The sequence below is a fragment of the Megalops cyprinoides genome, chromosome 21, assembly GCF_013368585.1.
Source record: "Megalops cyprinoides isolate fMegCyp1 chromosome 21, fMegCyp1.pri, whole genome shotgun sequence".
Taxonomy (NCBI): Eukaryota; Metazoa; Chordata; class Actinopteri; order Elopiformes; family Megalopidae; genus Megalops; species Megalops cyprinoides.
In genome coordinates, this window is record NC_050603.1 from 23,908,186 (window position 1) to 23,930,390 (window position 22,205).

General features: G+C 46.3%; 2 protein-coding genes across 3 annotated transcripts; one reads left to right on the top strand and one right to left on the bottom strand.

Moving 5' to 3' along the window:
- Nucleotides 1-599: 599 nt before the first annotated feature.
- hgh1 (HGH1 homolog (S. cerevisiae)) lies at nt 600-4,743 on the bottom strand. 2 transcript variants are annotated; one of them, XM_036515980.1, is made up of 7 exons: nt 4,669-4,743; nt 3,606-4,234; nt 3,066-3,166; nt 2,740-2,838; nt 2,486-2,577; nt 2,207-2,329; nt 600-1,266 (listed from the first exon to the last, which is right to left on the bottom strand). In XM_036515980.1, exons 2-7 carry the CDS (start codon nt 4,145-4,147, stop codon nt 1,075-1,077), a joined length of 1,149 nt encoding a protein of 382 aa, XP_036371873.1. In that variant the 5' UTR covers nt 4,148-4,234; nt 4,669-4,743; the 3' UTR covers nt 600-1,074. The 2 variants fall into 2 exon arrangements, with proteins under 2 accessions (XP_036371873.1, XP_036371874.1); XM_036515981.1 differs by having other exon boundaries at nt 4,665-4,697.
- Nucleotides 4,744-5,341: 598 nt separating this feature from the next.
- recql4 (RecQ helicase-like 4) lies at nt 5,342-21,044 on the top strand. Its single transcript, XM_036555271.1, has 25 exons — nt 5,342-5,425; nt 5,669-5,702; nt 5,907-6,004; nt 6,200-6,343; nt 6,881-7,935; nt 8,281-8,380; nt 8,793-8,943; nt 9,829-9,954; nt 10,045-10,047; nt 10,878-11,027; nt 11,313-11,405; nt 11,706-11,842; nt 12,680-12,763; nt 13,013-13,201; nt 13,910-14,092; nt 14,498-14,696; nt 15,469-15,746; nt 17,182-17,319; nt 17,712-18,120; nt 18,332-18,461; nt 18,809-18,975; nt 19,926-20,103; nt 20,228-20,402; nt 20,521-20,629; nt 20,923-21,044. Exons 1-25 carry the CDS (start codon nt 5,342-5,344, stop codon nt 21,042-21,044), a joined length of 4,536 nt encoding a protein of 1,511 aa, XP_036411164.1.
- Nucleotides 21,045-22,205: the final 1,161 nt, after the last annotated feature.

A 22,205-nucleotide genomic window follows, 5' to 3' on the forward strand; every position in this document is an offset into this window, starting at 1 on the left:
CAAGTCCCCACCAGCGAGCTCCATGCAGCTGTCGACCCACCCAAAAAAGCCTTTTTAAACGTATATTTCAACTATCCGTAAACAAATCCAAAGTGTGAGGATTGGGTTACCTTCGCTCCCTCACATGCTAATCCCTTTACTCCATAACGTCCCCGGCCTGAAGCGGCACCGACAGCTTGCAGCGCCCTTACTCCTAGATGAGTGGCGGACCACCCCGGCCGGAGCAGCTGTGTGGAAGGAGACCTGTTTGTTCAGCCCCGGGCGCCAAGCTGATGGCTGCCGTTACTGTTTGGATGAAAGGCAGAATGCTGCTCTGAATCTTAATCATCTGTGGAAGACTACGGATTACACCAATGGAAAACTTATCGGCCATAAATGTGACCGTAGCAGGGGGCTTTCTGGGGTTGCTGCTGCTTAAAGCACCCCTGTGAGATTTTTAACCAGTTGAAATGAAGGCTAAGGTTACGGTTTTCGTTCAATTATAGCTTGCTTGTTTATGGACTTCTTTCTCCTTCAGGATCACAGTATTTGGTCAATGAACACCTGCAATGGATTCCCTAGACCCCCCCCCCCCCCCCCCCCCCCACCCGCAGTGTGACCTAGACTGACCTCATGACACTGACCAGGGTGTTTTCATGCCCTTGGCCCACCTCATATCTTATGGTACTCCAGGCTGGCTGAAGAAATGTAGAAGCTGTTTAAATCTGAGGACTCCACCACAGTAAAGTTTGATTTACTGTGGATATCAGTTGTATCTACAAATGCAATAACTTCCAGAAATCAAATTTTTGACAGAGGACCCGCTGAGACCCACAAACATCTGCACGTGTCAGTCACATAGCTCTTCTGTGACGATCTGGTCGCAGATACAATTTACCCTAAAAAATTACTGGACTGTCATTTCTGACTGTGTGTTTCATTAAAATAAACACTGTGTCCTGGAACACAACTCCTCAATAAGGGCATCAGTATGAACAAGACACTGCAGATTCCAAACTGTATGTACACAAGGGGTCAGTTTTTCAAGATGCTCTGGCGGCAGCATGTTGATGTAGTGGTGAGGCTGTTAGCCTTTCATCTACACAGCCCGTCTGGCTGCTTGCTCTCTGTCTTTTCTGACACAGACTTCAACAGTTCCTCCTGCTCTTTCTCCAGCTGCTCCTGCTCCTTGGCATCCATGTCTTTCAGCTTCACCTCCACATCCTTGGGTATCTCCACCTCCATCAGGTTCTCCATTCCTGTCTCCGGCTCGTCCCCGATCAAGACCTGGCGAAGACACACAGAGTCAAGTAAACACACCAACAGCTCAAAGCCAAGAATATCTGTTTGCATGCTTTTCTTTAGCCTTGAGAAAGTGCCACGGCTCACGGTGTTACTTGGCTGCAACTATGTCAGGTCTTAAGATAGTGAACAAGAGATGCTTAAATGAAAGATGAGTTTCCACAAAATGGACACTGCAGTCCCTGTTGTGGGCCAAAAAAATCTTATGTTGGCTGCTTTAACAAAAAGTTGAGAAAGACAGCACTATACATAGTTCTTTATCTGCTTTTCCCACTAACTACCAGAACTTAACAGTGTAATGCTATGAAGCCAGATGACCATAAATTCAAAATCTCATTTGGCTGTGCAGTAAATCAATAATTAATACTACAGACTTGGTTTTCCCAAAATTCAGTAAAGAAATACAACGTGATCCAAGATGAGTCTTAAATTTTAAAACCTAGACACATTTACACTGTCCAATTTGATGCTTTATGACACTGAGTCAAAAGAAATTATTGAACTACTTGCGTCTTCTGGACCCTAGTTCAAAAAGATGTCACAAAGAATATCAGGGTTTAACGCAAGACAATGTGACATCGTTTCCACCAGGCAGTGCCCTCTAATGGGACTGTCACCACAAAAGGGGACCTAAGTTTTTCCAGCGAATTAGCGTAGTTTTCAAAAACCCAAAGCTGTAAATTTCTGCGCAGAATACTGGTTTTAATTTACTTGGAAATCTGGTGCTTGACCAAGCACAACAATAGGCATAAATAAATCCCTGCAAAGTATTTCTGTGAGTTACTTCAGTGCAGTGATGAAATCCCTTTGGAAAGTTCCTCTCAAATGGCAAATTCCCAGCAACTTGGTACGGAGTTAACCCTTTGGGGTGGGATGCAGAAACAGCCTGCTTCTGAGGTGCTGAGGAGTCAGCCTCTTGCCATACCTGCACCAGCTTCTCGCAGGCGGCCACGACGTGCGGCTCCTTCTCCCACTTGTGGAGCTCTCTCATGATGGGATACACGTTCTTGTCCTTCAAAATCTGACGGCCCACCTTCGTAGCTGTTAGCTAGGGGTTAAAAAAAAAAAAAAAAACTACTTATCTTGAGGTCATTGCACAGGACTCAAAGCCTATACTCAACTACACTTTTGGAGCAGTTCAACAGGATGTTCAAAGATAACGTTACATGCTCCCTGTCGATGGCCTATGCGTGACCGCTCTTACCAGGTGCAGAGTCTCAATGAGCATTTTGCGAATGTCAGGGTCTTCCTCCCTCTTCTTATCCTCAGGGAGGTACTGCAGATCCACAGGCAGGCCTGTGGTTGAAATTACCCAGGAACAACAGGTGAACCAAGGATTGCGACCACATCCAGTTCATTCACTTCAACAAGTTGTATCTTTGCCTTTATGTTTACCCCACAGGTTTGTAGAACATTTGGAAATTATTACATTAGCATTTGGATGACAATATCAATCACCTTCATTCTCCTCCTCTGTTAGCTCCTCTGGTCCAGCAAGGGGCAGCAGCAGGAAGGGCAGGATGTCCACAGCATCACTTAACAACCATTCATGGTGAGCTGGAGGTACAAAATGTAATCATTAGGGTGTGCACAACTTCATTGTCTACCTGCCTCTCTCAAGCCTAGACATAATGAATGATAGCACGTTGTGTGCAATAATCATCAAATCAGCATTCCCTCCAGTACAGACACTATTTGACTCTACTGCAGTGTTAGAGTTCTGTCCTGAAATTAAGTGCCAGGGTGTAGTGCTTTCAATAGCTTAAAAATTGTATTATTATTACTGTAGTCAAAGCAGCAGTTCCTCAAGGTGCCCACCACTCCACCACGTCTCACTGTTGAGCCCTCGTACTGAGTGAAAGGCAGGAGTCGCTGCACCACACACCTGATGCAAGAGCAGAATCCAACGGGAGACCATCAGATTAAAAAGATGTAATGTATAGTGGAGAGCAGCACATTAAACACATGGAATACTCAGGAGAGACCAGCATATTACACACATGGAATACTACAGAGAGAGTAGTGCATTAGATAGATGAATGCTAACAGTTTCAACATACTTTCACTGCAAAAGTCCCTAAAAAACATCCTTGGATGGCTAACAGCCTCAGTTTCCACCAAATAAATCAATCAAGATAATCCGGCCAATCACAACCTTCATATAACCAAACACTCCTCCCAGCTCTGACATCATCAGTTGTTTAAAGACAGCTCTAAACCACAGCCACCCAAGAACAGGAGTAGATCTACTGGCTTTATTGCTTGTTTAATTAGGACCCTTGTTTAATTAGGGTGGTAACAGTAGAAACATGTTGGCCGATTACCTTTCCTTATCCAGGATGAATTGCCTGGTCTCCGGCAGCTGGGTGAGGTTGGACAGAAGTGGGCCCAGGTAGTGAAGGGGGGCCCTCTTGTTGTACCCCTCTGTACAGAAGATCTCCACTATTTTGGCCAGGCCGATGTCCTCCTCCTGGATCACCCTGAACACCTCCTTGCAGGTCTTCTCGTGGCGTGACAGGTTGGACAGAATGGTGCAGATGCGGTCGGCGAAGTCGTAGTTGGGGTCCAGGAGGTTGCGGAGCAAAGTGGGCAGAATGTTAGCGTCTCTCACCAGCGCCTGGTGCAAGGTTTCGTCAGCTGAGAGGTTGATGAGGGCGTGGTAGCAGTCCTTAACAATGGCTATGGAGGGGTCCCGTGTTAGGGTCAGCAGTGCCCTAAGGAAGTCCGGCTTGCCCCTCAGGTACCTGCAGCCGTCTTTGGTGCCAGTGACACCCAGGATGTATTCGGTGGCCTGCCCCTTCACATCGGGCCTCGTTTCCAGGGTGAGGAAAGACAGCAGTTCTTTAGCTTCGTCGTCACTCAGCATCTTCGTTAATGAGCTAAAAACCTGATGTCCGTAAAATACTCAGACCCAATCGGTTCCTCTACACTAAAATAGTAATTGGTGCGGTCCCTGTAAAACCAGAATACAGCGGGCTAGTTAGAATGCAAGAAACGTTGTGAAAGGACACATTTAAACTAATGAAGCCTAGGTAGCTACACACAGCAATCCCAAACCCAGTTTCCCTTTAAAGATGATAGTTTTGGACAAAGTCTTTTGCCGATTAGCTGACTGCCCTGATAAACTCCTCCTCTAAGTGTTGATAGTGAATAGATATGTTCTAACTTTATAGCTAATGGTTGTTACCGGCTAACGTGTCAGTGTCTATAAATCCTCGCTATGGTACGCAAACAGTAGGTGGCTGCAAATGATGAACCTTTACCTCGCCAGGGGAGACCTACACTACCTCTACAACAAATCAGAGAACCAGCTGGGTGCAAAAAGTCGCTACAGTTCGTTGCATAAACTGTAATATAACAGAAAACGTATAACAGTAACTCACTTACACATTCACGTCCCTAACGTTGCTGACCACATGTCCACGAGACACACGGTGCTCAGTTCCTGTGTTGGTAAGTGACACCTTACCCAGCCAATAAGTGAGCGATACTCCTAACCAATTCCGTTTTGTCAGTCCCGTTTTCTCTCTGGGAAATGAAGTCACTGCAGCTATTTCTGATAGGCTGATCGTCCATCAGCGTTATATTTCAGTCAATCCTGATTGGTAGGTTTCTGGACGTCACTTGCACTGCGCGCTAAAATTTTAAATCTCTCATACTGAAAAGTCGATGAGGCTAGCGAGCTAATACGCTGGAGGAGTAGAACGAATGATTTGTGCAGCTATAGCTTACCATACAGCTATTAAGAGACGATCTGCAACAACTATGACTGTAAGGTTAGTTTCAAGGGTGATACTTGCTGGCTAGTTTGCAACGTGCAGAACAGCGGAAGGGCCAGCTCGCTTCTTTGCAAGCTAGCTGTCATTTTGAACGGAATGATTACCTGGCTAGCAAGTTACTGGTTATCTACATGTGTGTTGTCAGCAGTTAGCAAGCTAACTAACTGGCCTCTGTCATTTTTTGCTAGTAGCTAGCTAGTTAACTGTATGAATTCTAGTTATAGACAGTACTGCCTAAGTTCTATTATCCGTTTATGGCAAATGCAAGTCCGATCACTGAGATGGATCGATACAATGATGTCAAAATCCTGCTGAAAAAATGGGAGCAGTCTTTCTTTCAGGAGAACAAGAGGAAGCCAAACAAGGTAGGCACGAGATGATGAAGGTAGCTGCTAATTTATCTCAGATCACTAGATAAGTGACGGCACAACATTCGCAAGTATCGCCTCCAGCTGCTAGGATCCAGCATCATCAATACACTATAGACCTGGTTATCTTATCTAGCTATATAGTCTGATACTTAGCTTCGAATATTTCTGTTGAATTATGTAGCTATATTCCAGTTGTTAGGTTAAGTTAGATTCATTTTCCCATCTTTTCTATTTCAGGATGACATTGCTAGCGCCCCAGAGGAGACTAAAAGTAAGTGCATTTAGTGTAAACTTCGTAGTTAAACGTGATTACCGTATATATGTGAGCTGGTTACATAGTTTAATGGAAAGTTTGACAACGTTGTGTTTGCTCATGTTTTCATTTTCTGATGTAGGAAATACTCAGTAACATAATTAATTTACTCTGATTTGAACTGATTGCATACCTGTATCTCCTTCCATGTGTGTGCCACAGAACTCTACACGGAGTACAGAGCGCTCAAACAGGCAAAGGAACCCGACCGCAATGGAATGTCAGCTCCTTCAGGCCAAGCGAATACGACAGAGCGACAGGTGAACAAGGCAGAATAACTGGTCTACAGTAATATGAATAAAATCGGTACTTGTACACCACACATTTGTCTCTGTACCCCTTTCCCCGATTAACCTTATTTTGGCCTACTGCTGAGAACCGGAGAGTGGTATCCGTTATTGTTTGCGCTAGGCCACTTGGCATTGCGTGTAAATCTCTTCCTCTTAACACAGGAGTCCGATAGCTGGGGGGCTCACCTGAACCGCAGAAACATGCCCGCTGCTACCCCAAAACTGACATCCCAGGACAAAGAGGCACTGCAGGCTTCTGCGCAGTACTATGGGATGAAGCTCAAGTTAAACTTAGGAACTTCAGGAAAGGTATTTTAGGGAGCCCTGTTCATAGGTTTTGAACAGCTGAAATGGAATTATTTCTCATAGTCATTGGTAGAAAAATAGTAATATTGTGTAATATAGTTCATTTTGTCTGTTTTTATAGAAGTGCACATACCTGAAAATGAAGTGCTGGTTATACATCCTCCTAATTACCCTGTGTCTGAACTGCCTTGATTGCACAGAAAATGCTGCAGGGGCTGTTTGTTTTTGCAGTGGTGACACTGGATGGAAACATTATTTTTTCATAGAATTCAGACTTTATGAATGCCTTTATGAATTTGTATATAATTTCATCTCTTGTATGCAAAAATACTGGACTTTCTGATTTGTAAAATCATTTATTTGCATCCATCTTTCTTTTGAATGTCATTTGAACAATAAACCAAGTTTGCAGCATATTAAGACTGAAGCATGAAATACTGACCATCTTTAAAAGTAATCATTTTGTAAAAAGGTGGGCTGCAGGATGTACTTGTTTAAAAGTTGAGAAATATTTTTTTGCTCCCATATGTGTATTTCCAGGACCGATCTGTCTGTTTGAAGAAAACGTTCACTCCGCGGAGAGCTCCGCTGAAATCATGGAAAGAGGGCCAGGGCCCAAGTGTTGAAGCAGAGACTCAGGCTCTTCTGCCCCGGCCAGCCAACACATGTCCAGACCCCTGCCCCTCTCCGGCGCGGGAGGTGAGCGCCGAGGAAAGGGAGGACCTGTTTGAAACCATACCAGCCCCTGTGCCGTCCAAGACTGCACCGCCCACGGCAGGCACCCCAAAGAGAGCCCAGCTCCTGAGGCAGTCTGTTACCCGGAGGCTGTCGTCAGTGGACGACGCCTGGCTCAGGCGGTGCCAGGTGTTCGGGGAGGTGGAGAGCGATGAGAGGCCAGTTGTGGGCAATTCGTCCCCGGCCACAGGGGAGGGGACACTGTCCCCGCCCCCGGATGGCACCAGCCCTCCCGTTGCCCCCAGGGCTGCTCCTTCAGTGGCGGGGGCCGCCGGGGGTGTGCGAGTGCCGTGCGAGTCTCGGGTCAGTAGCGTAATGTCTCCGGCAGAGTCGTCCCACAGCGGAGGCCATTCCTTGGCCAACGGCAGCGCCGGAGGAGGGGATGGAGAAACCAGATGGGGCCCGACAGAAGAGGCCCGCGGAGGAGAGGAGACCTCTGCCGTGAGCGCCACTAGGAAACCTCGGCCACGGGCCGCAGAGTTCCAGGAGAGGGAGATGATGCCAGGTTCACCTAGGCCTGAAGGTCCAGAAGTCATGCCCGAGAAGAAAGAGGGAAAGAAGAAGAGTCGGAAGAGACACAGGGACCCTGACATTGAGGAAGAAGGGCCCGGAGCAGTAGATGAAAGGGTGGCAAAGAAGAAGAGAAGGAGGACCAAAGAGGTGTCTGCGGAGAGCCCCGATGCACCCCTCGTGAATAAAAGGAGGTCGAAGGTCACTGAGGACGATGGCAGCGAATCAAAGGGTCCTGCCAGCTCGGAGAAGACGAAGATGAAGGTTCCCCAGGTGAATCTCCTGGGTGAAGTGGAGGAGGAAGACAGCAAAGCCTCCTCTGCGAGTCTGAAGAACACCCACAACCTGAGGTAGGGTCCAAGCACACAGATGTACAGCTCATATACAGTCAAGTCCTTATAATTGTGTCTGTTTGGGACTGTGCCATTGTGCTCTTAACCAGAGTTTGCAATTAAGGTAAGTAAAGTAATAAAGTAAAGTTTTTGCAAATAATGTAAGTAAAATTAAAAAGGGATGAGCAATGAAACATTTATTTGTTTGAATTTTTCCAAGTTGCCTGTGTTGTGGAAACGCCTGTGCAGTTGTAATCAGTACTGAGTGCCTGCACAGGGCTGCTCTTTCAAAATATGGATTTAAGTGCATCATCTGTGTTTTCACTTGCCCTGTTCCCCTCTCTCCGCCCCCACCCTTTGCAGAGCGCCCAAGAACACAGACGGGAACTTTGTGAGAATCAACCTGAAAAAGAAGTCCCATGTGAAAGGCTTTGCCCTGAGAGGGGCCGCCCTCCGAAAGCAGGTGAGGGCCCCTGGAGGGGGGTGGGATTGTGCGGATCTCCTTATGAACCACACAGATCTGTGTCACATTCGGATTCCGCACATGTACTCATTTAAGGTAGATATCCTACACTTATGCAGACCGACTGATAGAATGTCCAGCACTGAAAGTGGTCTGCCCACAATGATTGTGCCTGCAGAAATTCAACCAAGCAGCTTATTGGTTGCCCCGTCCCCATAAGAGTTGCTATCCATTTATCCTGCTTTTATCAGAGGAATTGACTGCTTGCAAGAGTGGTATCATGTCACGCAGGCTTTTTTAGCTTTCCACAGAGGGTTTCATCATCATTAGCATTTTGCTAGTTCATTAGCAGTACTTGTCAGCATAGCACACTGTGCTGGAGCCAATGGAGCATGCCTTCTCTTGCTTTTAGATGTACATGCAGAAGTTCCAGCTGAAGGGGGAGCGATTCGGAGGAGGGGCAGGGAGGGGCCGAGGGAGGTTCGGAGGGTTCAGTCGTCAAGGTGACAGCTGCTACAAGTGCGGGGGAACGGGGCACTGGGCCCGGGACTGCAGAGGGAGAGGTGAGGACCTGCTCCCACAGAGCCACGCCCACACAGCATGACATCGCAATGTAACATGACACCAAGCACTGCTGCGTGAGCTGATTATGCATAACCTCATGTTGTGTCTTCCGTCTAAACTGTTTTACCCTAGTACTGTGAGGCTGACTCTTTAACTTATTTACCCTAGTACTGTAGACCTCACAGGTGCATCTTATTTACCCTAATAAATAAGGATCCCTGTTTAATCTTGTTTAACCTCATACTATAAACAGTATTAAACACCCTATTTGTGTACAACTACACAGTTATCTGTAGTTTTTGCTGATATCAGAGCAAGAGAACAGGAACCATTAGGAGGACCCTGTGAGATGTGTCATTATTTTACATTTTTTTCCTCATATCAAATTTCAAGGTTTTAAAGATGTTTTTTTTTTTCTCATATCAGGTTTCTTGATTTTAGAAATATTTATACATCAACAGAAACAACAAACCAAGGACTATATTGACAAAAATGGACATTTTGAACTCATTTTCAAGCACTCATAACAAGCACTGATAAAACATAAAAAATATTACTTTTAATCACAGCAATAACAGTAAATTCGTATTTTGTCCTACAGTGAACTGTTTGGTAGTTTGGCTCACTGAATTGCGAGAGTGCAAGTGAGACTCATACCATTGGCGATATTCTAAGACATCCCAGTTATGCAGATCCACAGAACATTATATTATCTTTGTCATTTTTTAAAGATTTAGTAGCAGTGCCCAGGAGTGTAGAAGTCCCTTTTAAAAGGAGGTGTCTGAAATTGCATCTGTCTTCCCCATGATGTGAATTTTGAAGAGCCCTGTATTAGAGAGAGCAGACAGGGGGCGCTGTTCCACAGTTTGTGTGTGCGTCTGCAGCTCCTGCACCCATGGCAGAGGGCGGTGGTGTGGAGCCGGAGCCGGCAGAGGAGGCAGAGCCCTTCGAGCTGCCTACACTGGAGGAGGTGGCACGTGCCACGGGCACCCTGCGGCCAGAGCCCCTCGGTGAGTGCACTGCAGCCTCACGCTCCTGCTCTGTCAGCCTGTTTGCAGTGCATGCTGGGTAATGTGAAGCAGCTACATAATATGTAGGAGTTGGTGCCTTATGTATATGGCATTCAATACATCAGTTAGCCAAGTATATTTGTAATACCTATAATTTGTTAAGAATAATAATTATAGCAATCCTTACGAAGCAAATATGAAAGTAAATTGTTTTTGCCACTCTGATGTACTGTACCCTACAGGTTGCAGGAAGCCTTGAAAACTTTGTTTTATTCACATTATGAAGCGATTCAAAGAGTTAAATGTAATGATTCAAGGAGTTAAAAGCACAGCAAATCCTGCAGTCTGAGCATATCTACAATTGGTGTTGGATCAGTGTGCTTCCATAGGTGTCAGGGTTGTGTTCCACAGTGCTGTCCTAGAATTAGCCTGAAGTATGTGAGTTTGCGAAGGGTCCAGATGCTATGCCTGTGAAGCCCGGCAGTTTCAGAGCCACCCGCAGCGTAGAACAGTTTTCATCAGATTAGTGCAGGCGACGGGCACAGCCCTGACCAGCGCAGGAGAAAACCACATCTGCCTGAGCAGCTCGTTACGCTCACCGGGGCTAAAGGCTCTCAAAGCCACAAGAAGTATCTAGTACGAATTAAGGGAAAAAAATGTCATTCCGAGGCACAATTACGAATGCCTGAAATCGTACAACATGTACAGCAATTTCCATGGAATCCGAGCACCCAGCCCACACAAAGACAGTGTCCAGTGTCGAAACGGTCACGAAAATAAACCTGACACGTGAGTCGGCCTGCGGCCGGCCAGATGAGGCTAGCAACCCCGTGCCCGTCTGGCGGTGATGTCATACCAACCCGTCTCCCAAAAGGGTCGCGCTCACAGCCACTGTTCACGTCTCTTACCGCTCGTCTCAACAGCGCCCCCTGGCTGCAGCGAGCAAAGCGAGGAGAATGCAGCCGAGGAGGAGGAGATCTTGCTCAACGTGATGCGTCCCGACTACGAGAGGCCTGCCCCACCCCCGCCCATGGAGCCCCTGTATGACCTGGGGGAGGATGGCAAAGTGCGAGGTAACCATGCCTGAGCCCCCTCCTCGTTCCACCCTCTGCCTGTGGGGTGCCTCGCCCTCTTTTCCAGGGGATACCCGCAAACCCCTCTCGTCGAATCCTTCAAGGGTGCGAGCGAGGGGAGAGAGGCGCTGTGGCGTTTCTGTGCAGACGGCACAAGGCTTGGCCGTGCTGGGTTTCTGAAGTGCACCCCACGCCTTTGGCAGAGCGCTGTTTATGGAAGCAGCCTGGCCTATGCCAAGCGCCTCGCTAACAGGTCGCTATTTTCCGCTTCTCGCTGTCTCACAGCTACCCCTCCAGAAGTGTACCAGGCTCTCGCTGACTTTGGGTACAAATCCTTCAGGCCTGGACAGGAAGTGGCCATCATGAGAATCCTCTCTGGTACGTTTCAATGCAGGAAGTTTTCCTTTTTGTATTTCCTTTTTTCTTTTTCTGTCTTCTTAATCTGTCTTCCGCAGGAAACTGATATTTGTTGTTTTTTTATTGAAAATGCAGGCAGCAGCATTATCAGCATTTTAATAGTAACCTCTCTGAATAAAACAATTTAAGCTGTAAAAGAAGTTTACTTACTCAGGTATAATATTGTCGTGGGCTGAATGAGAAACGTTTGTGTGGCAGGAGCCAGTCTGATAAAGGCTGGGCAGTCAACATTGTTGTAATGTTTGCTTGGTGTTGTTGCAGGCCTGTCCACACTGGTGGTCCTCTCCACCGGCATGGGGAAGTCTCTCTGCTATCAGCTCCCAGCGTACCTGTATGCCAAACGGTCGAAGAGCATCGCGCTGGTAGTGTCCCCTTTGGTGTCCCTGATGGATGATCAGGTAATTCTTTGCTTGGTAGCATTTGGGCATTGGTTTCTTCAGTCGCCTGCCAGCCTGTTTCACCTTACTGTCCTACGGTTTGTCATTATAAGGCCCATCTCCTCTGCCTCACAGCCTAATTCTTTACTCTGCAGACATAGTGCAGAGTTAAAAAAATAATAATAATGCAGGAATTTTCAAGGAGTAGATCTAAGTGGCGCTTATATCTCTCCTAATATTGCTTAAAGCAGCCATCAGATGTTGTGCAAAGGTAATAATAATAGTAATGATGCTTGAAGTTCTGCAGGATTTTTTGCATCAGTGTTTAATGTTGTGCTCCTCCTTGTTATAGAATCCATAAACACATGTTGATGAATAGAGAAAGTTCTTCTCCCACCAGATGCGTGTTGTATGTATGTGCATGTGTGTGTGTCTGTACATGTGTATGCATGTGCATTAGTGTATGCATTTGTGTGTGTGTGTGTGTGTCTATGTGTGAACTTGTTTCATGTAAACAATAGGCGTGAGAGTGTGGTCATATCACCAGCCATGCGGCCAAACAGCTGAATCACCATGGCGATGCACAAGGCTGTTTCGACTTTCCCACCCACCGGGAGCTTGGCTTCTCTTCATGGCTGCTTTCAGGACACGAGTCATTAGCAGGACGGACGGTTTCCCCTAAAAAGTCAGTGGCGCACTGCAGCACATTGGAAAACTGCAGCCAGAGCCTTACTGGAGGGGAGGCCAGGCCAGGCCATCAGCTCGGTCATTAAAGGGTTAAAGAGAGCGGGTTGGACCACTATGAGCCACCATTAATTAGACTGCTTGTCTTTTTTTTGGAATATCTCCTCTCCTTAGCTATCTGGACTGCCCCCTAAGCTAAAAGCTGCTTGTATTCATTCCAACATGTCTCTGAAGCAGAGGGAGGCGGCCATCGAAAAGGTCTTTATTTTTTCCTTCTTTACCATCTGAAACTTTGCGATCATATAGCCTTTTTCAGCTGTCTCATTGCAATTTCTCATTTCTTGTAAGTGTTTCTGGTAACTCTCAGTGTTAAAATAAACCCTGCCCAGACTGTCTGGTGTAGGGTTTTTCCCTTGGGGAAACGGCACTGTCTTAGCGGTGAGTTGATGCCCTGAACCCGTGTGTCCGATCATGCCTCGGGGCCTCCCGTGGCATGTTTTCCTGCAGGTGAAGGCTGGCCAGGTCCACGTTCTCCTCCTGTCCCCGGAGGCGCTGGTAGGAGGGGGGCACGCGGGGTCTGGCTGTCTGCCCCCGGCTGAACAGCTCCCCCCGGTGGCCTTCGCCTGCATCGACGAAGCCCACTGCGTGTCTGAGTGGTCCCACAACTTCAGGCCCTGCTACCTGAGGCTGTGCAAGGCAAGTATTCAATTGGAAATGGAGTGCTTTTTTAAATTCCAAAATGTAATTATTATACACCTTACCAAAAGGTCTTGGACCTGTGCCAGGATGTCTGTTACACTTGTGAGTCTCGGCCAGCAGGCGGTGCTGTCTAGATACAGAATTACCTACTCGGGCAAAAATTTGATTTGATGTATCTGAGCGACATGCACACAGGAAATAACTGAGAATGATGTTTCTGGAAGCACAGAAGCTTCGGTCGTTGATTACATTACATTACATAACGTTACATATATTTAGCAGACACAGAAGAGAACAGAAGTGTACCCTCTCTCAAGTTATGTGAGCAACAGTGACAGACCAGCAAGTGCATCTGCAACACCATTCAAGCATTACCACAAGTTCACTTGTGTTAACCTGAAACTAGACAGTCTAGAAAATTATGGGAAGTCATGAAGTACATACACTACCACATCTCATCCTCACTGGCATGGGGGATGCGGTGTCATCAATTCACTTAATTTTTACTTAATTTACACTTGTGATTATTATTGTATTATGAAGAGTTGAATGTGAATTTGAACCAGGATCCTGAACCAGAAGAATAGGGTTTGAATCTGAACGAGTGTCCTGGTCCTTTAAACATGCTGTCTGGCATCTTAGCTGCTTGTGTGTCCTGGGCGTGTGATTCCGCCGTGTGACATGAGCGGGCGGTTTGTCGCTCAGGTGCTGAGGGACCGCCTGGGCGTGCGGTGCCTCCTCGGCCTGACTGCCACGGCTACCCTGGCCACCGCGCTGGACATCGCCCGCCACCTGGACATCAGCGACCAGGAGGGCATCGCTGTCCGCTCGGCTGCTGTCCCGCGCAACCTGCAGCTCTCCGTGTCCACGGACCGGGACAAAGACCAGGCACGTCTCTGCCCCCTCTGAACCTGGAGGGGCGCGTCTTAGCAAATGGCCAGCCATAATGTACGAACAGGGCTTTTGGATATTAGGATTTATGCAGTGTGTATGTGTATTTGAATACGGAGGAGAATGTGTACATTATGTGGGTGTGGCTGTTGGTGCATCTGTGTGTGTTTCTGCAATCATAACGTATGCTCTAATGGTCTTTATCCCCTTTATCCCACAATTACCCACTGTCATTATACTCCTCCCCCAAAACCAAGGAGGTTTTAATTTAATCAGACTTTCCAATAACTAAGTCTATAGCGTTTAATATTTTCCTTTGCATGTATGTGTTTTTCCATGGAGATAATGCTTGTGTAATGTATACTGGTGTTCCTAATGTTGCGTGTCTTGTTGATCGCCCAGGCCCTGGTGTCCTTGCTGAAAGGGGATCGCTTTGGGTGTTTGGACTCCATCATAGTCTACTGCACCCGGCGAGAGGAGACCTCCCGTGTTTCCGCACTGCTGCGTACCTGCCTACGGGGGGCGACAGTGAAGGAGTCCTCCAGCACAGTTACAGGAGAGGCAGAGGAGAACCCAGCAGGGAAGCAGAAGAAGGCTCTGGGTATGGTTTATGGTTTATGGTTTATGAATCAGTGCATGTACCATTAATTAAGATGATTGAGTGAGAGGCATGAACGGTTGTTATGATTGGGTCAATTGCACTCTGAGCTTTTCAGTGTTCATTTAAAAAGCAAAGCACATACAGTCTACAACTTAATGTAAAGAGGAAGGAACAGTTTAATGTATCCCAGCTGCTGATTGGTGGAGTCAAGTAGGTGATCAAATGTACTGATGGAGAGAACATCTACAAAAATCCGAATATTTATGCTGCTGACTCATACAGGAACATTATTTTCTCTGGGTTTACATTTTCTGGTTGATAAGTATTATACCTTGCTGTGGTCTGATCATTCCCAGGGTTATAACTGTCACAATGAGGTATTTTGTTTCTTGTTTTTGTTTTGTCTGAACACTAAAAAATATAGGTATATTTTTAGTCTTGTGTTCAACATGTCTGTGTGTGAGGTCCATTTATTACTTTGTATGCGCAGGTGTGTGTGTGTGTGTGTAAGGCAAATTTGCCATTGTTCTACTGCTTCTCTTCATTTCCTGTCCTTTATATTATACATCTGGGACATGGACACGGCACAGGGTACAGGTTAAGTGACCCCTGTCTGCTATACGTGACATAATGAGATTTCAGATACACAGGCAGGGTAAACTCCTCCTGGAACCTTTATCTTAATTATCCTGGGGATGCCACTGGAAAAAAGACCAAGCTTGGTTTTTAAATGCAATTTCAACTCACTTGGCTCTGAATGTGCCCCCCCCAGCCAGGAAGCGCATCCGGAAGCCGCTGAAGTGGATTGCCGAGGCGTACCACGCCGGCATGTCGGCGGCGGAGCGCCGGCGGGTGCAGAACAACTTCATGTGTGGCGAGCTGCGCGTGGTGGTGGCCACTGTGGCCTTCGGCATGGGCTTGGACAAGTCCGACGTGCGCGGCGTCGTCCACTACAACATGCCCAAGAGCTTCGAGAGCTACGTGCAGGAGATCGGGCGTGCCGGGAGGGACGGCCAGCCTGCGCACTGCCACCTGTTCCTGGACCCTGAGGTGAGGACACAGACTGCTGTCAGCTGGGCACTAAATTTGTTGGAAAACGTCCTAAAAAATTTTGGATTGAAATACCAAGGCCATAAATACCATTACCATACCATACCATTCATGGAATTACTGCGGATTTTCTTTCATCAAGTCTTAAAAATCATAATTATTACTTTTACCATGATGTATGTACAAATAAATAACACTCAAACTCTTTCAATGTATTTATTAGTGTGATTGCAATGTGAAGCATTGCAAGCACAACTATTGTTTTCCAATAGTTTTATTCTTCTTTTTCTTTTTTTATTCTTTTTCTTATTCCACCAAATTTTGGACCACTTCTCCTCCTACAGTTTTCAAGATATCGACCCCAAACCAACTGTAACCTGTCTGGTTTGACCCCGATCGGGTTGCTTGTATACAGCTAAGCTGTACCCACACTCGTTCTCCAGTTTTTGTTGTTTTTTCATCCCTTTTTTCCCATAGACTGCCATTCATTTTCAAAATCACCCCCCTCACTCTTCATGTTACCACAATTTCGCTGCCGGGTTGCAATCACACTGCATTTTCTTCAGGAAATGCACTTTTCTAGTTTTTATTAAGATACTTCAAAAGTAGCCTTGACAGAAATATGTTACTACATTAGGCTAAATACTGCTGCCATTTATTTTAGAGAATAAATTAATCAGAAAATTAACTGAATGGGTAGAACTTGCAAGAGGAGAATATGAGGAAGGAATGGAACTAAGGTAGCTTTGCTTCGGCTGCTTGATATTCCTGGCAAGAAATGCAAACAAGTCTTCCAGCAATGATCTCAGGAGAGACTGCTATCATGTCCTAAACAAAGACGTTCTGTTAGTTTTGCTAGCTGGCTAAAAATGGAGGACTATCTAAGGTGTCACCTTGGTGTTACACTGATGTGCAACCAAAACATAGAAGAACTGGTGACCTGGTACAAAAAATTTACCATGGTATTATTTCAGAATGGTATTCCCAAATATTGGTACTGTTGGATATTCCCAAAAATTGTGATAACCTTGGTGTTTACTAGAATTAAGCAAACATCTGAAAACACTGATAGCTTCTCCAATCCACTGCTGCTCGTATCAATTTCTTTGCAGGTGCCCAGCAGGTGTTAGTCTCTGGATTTGATGCTTGATTTTTGAACTGAAACCTTTTTGCAATCGTACAATTTAGCGAAAGGTTTGCATTGCAGAGTGAATCCTTGCATTAGCAGACTCAGGCATTTTTGCTATTGCCATCCCTGCGCAGAGCTTACTGTGGCCACAACTAAAGCCTACCATTCACACCCCAGCCTGTGGCTCACAGTGCTGTGCTGGTAGTTTCCCTCCTAAATAACATGCTGTGCTGCCCATCACCAGTGACTCCTCTGTGAAACTGTGGGTCCCTAAGAGCAGTGTGACCTTTGACCTTTTCTGTGCAGGGAGGGGACCTCCATGAGTTGCGGAGGCACATCTATGCGGACACAGTGGATTACTTCACTGTCAAGAAGCTGGTGCAGAAGGTCTTTCCCCCCTGCAAGTGCAGACAGATCTACCAAAAGCGGCAGGACCTGGCCAAGGTACTGCATCCTCTTTAACCCTTTCGCACATAATTTATTTTATGCTGTGTAGCGTGCGTGTTACGTTACGTGGTTCATTATGTGTTTGTTAGCGTTATTAAGCTTCTCATAGTTTTCACCACCACATTTGCTGTACTTTTTAATGTTAAATAGCTGTTTCCTCAAAGCTAACATTAGCTAGAATTTTTCCAATCTAGTGCTCTAAACGCACCAGTTTGACCATATGCGCTCAGTGGCTAATCACACGGCTGTGATTGTATGAAAGGGTTAAAAGCAGCTGCTATCTTTAACCATCATTTTTTGCTCATTTGAATGGTGCCACTTAAAGCCTGTGGGAGGTGAGCCTCTTGCATAGTTTTGGCTCATAAGACATTGTGCCTGCTGCTGTTTAGGCTGGGGAGGTGGACGATACGGAGATGCTGGAGCTGATGGACACCTGTGAGGACAAGCTGGAGGTACAGCTGGATCCGCAGCAAGGGAAGCAGCCAGCAGAGACCCAGAGTTCAGCACTAGATGTTAGCCAGGGAGGCAAGCAGCCAGATCAGCAGCAAGAGGGAGGAGTTGAGGGTGAACCAGTGAGTGAGCTGCAGGAGGACGGGCCAGGAGGGGTCGAGGGTCAGGAGGTGGAGGGGGATTGGAAGAAGCAGGACAGTGCAGGAGAGCCGAAAGGGCAGCAGCCGCACCAGGACGAGGCAGTAGCAGGCGGGGAGGCACGGGCGCCTCCATCCCGGGTGTGCCACACGCATGAGCGAGCCATACCCATCCAGGACACCGTGGAGGCCCTGGACGTCACCGAGGAAGGTGAGCACTGCCGCACTCCTTCCATTGGCCTCCTTAACAAAACCCAGCAAAAGCATGCGGGGTGTTCAGTGTCTTCCATGCTGCTGTGCACTTTAAGTCAGCCATTAATTCCTCTTTTGACAACGGTTAGATAATCCTCGCTGATATTTTGAACATTGGCCATTATGGATATAATGGAGAATGAAATTGTCCCGGCCTCTGTCTCGATCAGGCTTGGAGACGTTGCTGTGTTACCTGGAGCTGCACCCCCAGCAGTGGGTGGAGCTGCTGCACCCCACCCTGTGCATGTGCCGCCTGGTCTGCTACGGAGGCCCCCAGCAGCTCCGCAAGCTCACCAAAATGTACGTGTGCATCACCACCCTCATGAAGTTCATTCACAAGAATAATGCATTTTGACCGTGCTTTAGCAGTTGCGCTTTCAATGACCAGATAAAACAGGTTTAAGCGAAACGGCTCTTTTCTACCCATCCACACCCGTAGCAACCCCATATAGTCGATAATGATCCCATAACAGTCGCATAACCCTTGTTGTAATAACGGGAATATACAATGCAACGCACCTTAACGAATAATAAATTGATAATAACTGAATGTGGTTCTTTAACAAGGGGGGTTTGCATGAAACAGTGTGTTGGTGGGTGTGAGTTCTTGACCTGCTGTGCTGGTCTGATCTGGGTGCCCTTGGCAGCTGCCCCCCAGTTGCCGTGGCGCTGGCCCGGAAGAGGATGGCGGGGGAGCGGGTGGAGGTGTGCGACTCGCTGGAGTTTGACGTGGTGGAGCTCGCCGACACCATGGGCTGGCAGCTGCCCCTGGTCAAGAGAGGCCTCCGACAGCTGCAGTGGAGCACGGAGAGGGGTGAGGGGGCAGGGGGGCAGTTACCAAGCCTGAATTCAGGAAAAACCCTCCAAGATATTTTCAACCAGGGAAAGTCCAGGAGAAGTTGTGGGGAGTGGTCATACGTCTCACTAAGCCTGAAAAGCTGTGGAAAATCGCCCCAAATCTGCAAGCAAAAATGCAGTATTTTGCTTTTACAGAGTGCAACAGATGTCCTCCTTATTCGCTAGCATGTTATACGCTTGATGTCATTTATTATGAAATCTAGCTATGTCAGTGTGATGATATTGCTAACAAATTGACTACCTTTCTGGCTTATACATTAAGCCTGCTGCCAAAAGTAATTTGCTAAAAGTATTTGCTACCCAGAGCGTTTGCAAGTGTGCGCCCACAGAGTCAAAATATTTTGAAAGTAATGTCTTTCCTGCAATCCAGTCTTCAAAGCAGCCCACTTTCACAGTAATTTTGCTATTGTAGCAATAAAAATAGTCAAACATTTATCCTAAAGATGTAATTGAAAAGTCATGGAAAATCCAAATCTGAGGTTGAGGGGGAACTCGGTGGCTTGTAAGTACAGTCTGACTCCCAGCTGGGGCACTGCTGTTGTGCCCCCGAGCAAAGGCACTTAACCTGAATCTCCTCACTAAACACGGCCCATTTGGACATCTGGGTATGGTCAGTGGAAGTTGTGAAAATGGCTCTACCTCAAATACCTGATAAAGACTGAAGGAAGGGAGGCGTAGTGGTTAGGATCAGGGCTTGTAACCCAGATGTTGCCAATTTGATTCCTGATAGTGCACTGTTGTGGTACCCTTGGGCAAAGTATTTAAAATGAACTGCCTTAAAATATTCAGCTGCATAAGTTGCTCACAATAAATCACTCTGGATAAGAGTGGTTACTATGCTAATGTAATGTAAAGGTGCTGAACAGCAACATCACACCCTCTCCATTTACACAGGCTCCTTTGGAGGCACTGGTAAGAGTGGGGTTCTGGTGGAGTTCTCCAGCCTGTCCTTCTACTTCCGTTCCTACGGTGACCTGACGGCGGACGAGATGGACAGGGTGTGCGACTTCCTGCATAGGCGGGTGCAGGCTCAGGAAAAGACACAGCTGTACCAACTCAAGGCCTGCTTCCGAGCCTTCTGCAGGTACAGGGGGGCATCACCTGGGCCTCTGGAGGAGGACCAGCCATTTAACTTTGGACTACAAGAGTACTAGAGTAGATTGGTTGTGTTGTGTTTGATTATATTGTTTTTTTTTGTATATATACAGCGTGGCATATCGAAATTGCAGTTTCTGCACAGACGAGATGGATGAAGAGCGTAGCCTCAAACTGAAGGAGCTGCTCAGAGACTATTTCGATAAGAAGAAGGAGCTGGACCTGAGTAAAAACTCCCTGGAGGATAAGGAGAATGAGGAGGATGATGAGGGGTTGAGTATGTGCAAGGTGGGTGGTTACCTGTTTGGTTCTGCAGGGTTTGTTAGCCTCATATAACTGCAGGGATAGGCTGCCCTTTGTCTTGTGTGGTGCTCCATCTCTGAGGCTCTGTGCTGTGCCTTTTCAGATGAGAGACTGGGAAGATCAGATTCGGGCAGATATCCGGAGCTTCCTGGCCAACCGCAGCGATGAGAAGTTCACCGGCAGAGCTATTGCCAGGATTTTTCATGGAATTGGTAATTGGTCATTTTCTCTTTTTGAATTGAAGTAGTTTTACTTTTTCTTTCCTTGTGAAAATTTGTATGCCTCATTACCGAAAGTCATTTCCATTAACACAACTCTCACATTACGTTATGTTAGTATAGTGAAGGTAATTGAGGGATGACCAGGAAAAACCCACGGACTATTAATTTTGGAAGGTTGTGAGTTCTGCCTTGTACAGGAGGTCAGTTATAGGTTGGTGGCCATCCTCAGGGAATTGTTGTGTATTCAGTGATGCTGACCTCGCTCTCTATGACTCATCTTCCAGGGAGCCCCTGCTATCCCGCTCAGACGTTTGGCCGCGACCGGCGATACTGGCGCAAATACCTTCAGTTTGATTTCAATGAAATCATCCGTTTGGCAACGCAGGAAATCATACGGACTAAATGAGAAGAATCTGACACTTGAGAGTGTTATATACAAAGAAACAGTCTTGAAATTTTGGTCTTCAAAATTTATTTTAATCCCGTCACAGAATTCACCTTAACCAATCAAGTAATTGAAACTGGAGTTGTTTCATTGTAAGTCAATGTTGCTGTCCCTGCAATCTGACGTTTTGTTATTTTGTGACAATACGAACTAAATATGAATTGAGTGGGTTATTGTTTTATGTGTTGTTTTTGTTGCCTGAAAGTATTTGTGTATTTATCGTTATATTTAACACATCCGAATAGTTTTAAATGTGTATTTTTATTAAATAAAATGTTGATAACAGTGATTTGAGTTCATGCTTTGAAATTGCGATGTAAATAATTTTTAGAATAACAAGGTTAACTAACTTGTTTCAGCACGAGATCTCGTTAATGTGGGTTATGGTAGTTGCCTGTAAAATTGAATTTGTATCTGCGTGTTTGTGAATTTTAGTAACTTTGATGCAGACATGCTGTAGCAGAAGAACAAAAACTTTTTTGTTTTATGGCGCCCCTCAAGCCAAAATTACATTAGATCACGAATATTGTCCAATCTGTCCAATTTGCCAATCTGTGGTGTTACTGAGATTCATGGAAATGTTGATGTTGACACGCCTACGCAGCTTCTAAGCACTGACTCGAAGCGCATGATCAGGCGTCAACCGGCGATTTAGCAGCGGTGGTGCCAGCCTGGGAAAATAATACATACGTTTAAAATAAACGAAATGTAAAACCAAGCCATTCCTTTAAAGCTGATCTTACTTTTCTAACTGATTCAGTTTCATTATAAATCAGAACACAAAGGCGCCTCCGAAAGACTGAGCAGTGGATTATTTTAAACGTGGTAAGTCTCGCATTCCATGTACAAAGCGGATAAACTGAATAACTTGGTAGAACAAGCATGCGCAACTTTGCTTTGGTCGAACTAAGAAAGACTGATTTCTGTTTTGAGTGGCAAAGTTCGGTGTGATATCGGGTGGGTTGTTATTAATCGCATATTATCTAGCTGCAGACATAACGGACAAAAATGTTAGAAGTTCTTGGCTAGTGTCTTCGAGAAAGCGTAGTGTACGTTAAGGATGTCAAGTGCTGCATCCGGTGAAATGCTGACACGATGCTGTCAAATACATACGGTAAAGAC

What these genes read in the sequence shown, in the direction of transcription:
- recql4 (XM_036555271.1), top strand. Translation starts at nt 5,342, where the DNA reads ATGGATCGATACAATGATGTCAAAATCCTGCTGAAAAAATGGGAGCAG. An exon ending in CCTGGACGTCACCGAGGAAG is followed by an intron (nt 18,121 to 18,331) that starts GTGAGCACTGCC and finishes TGTCTCGATCAG; the next exon opens with GCTTGGAGACGTTGCTGTGT. An exon ending in AGGGGTTGAGTATGTGCAAG is followed by an intron (nt 20,403 to 20,520) that starts GTGGGTGGTTAC and finishes GTGCCTTTTCAG; the next exon opens with ATGAGAGACTGGGAAGATCA.
- hgh1 (XM_036515980.1), bottom strand. Translation starts at nt 4,147, where the DNA reads ATGCTGAGTGACGACGAAGCTAAAGAACTGCTGTCTTTCCTCACCCTG. An exon ending in GAACTGCTGCTTTGACTACA is followed by an intron (nt 2,839 to 3,065) that starts GTAATAATAATA and finishes TTGTACCTCCAG; the next exon opens with CTCACCATGAATGGTTGTTA. An exon ending in TCATTGAGACTCTGCACCTG is followed by an intron (nt 2,330 to 2,485) that starts GTAAGAGCGGTC and finishes TTTAACCCCTAG; the next exon opens with CTAACAGCTACGAAGGTGGG.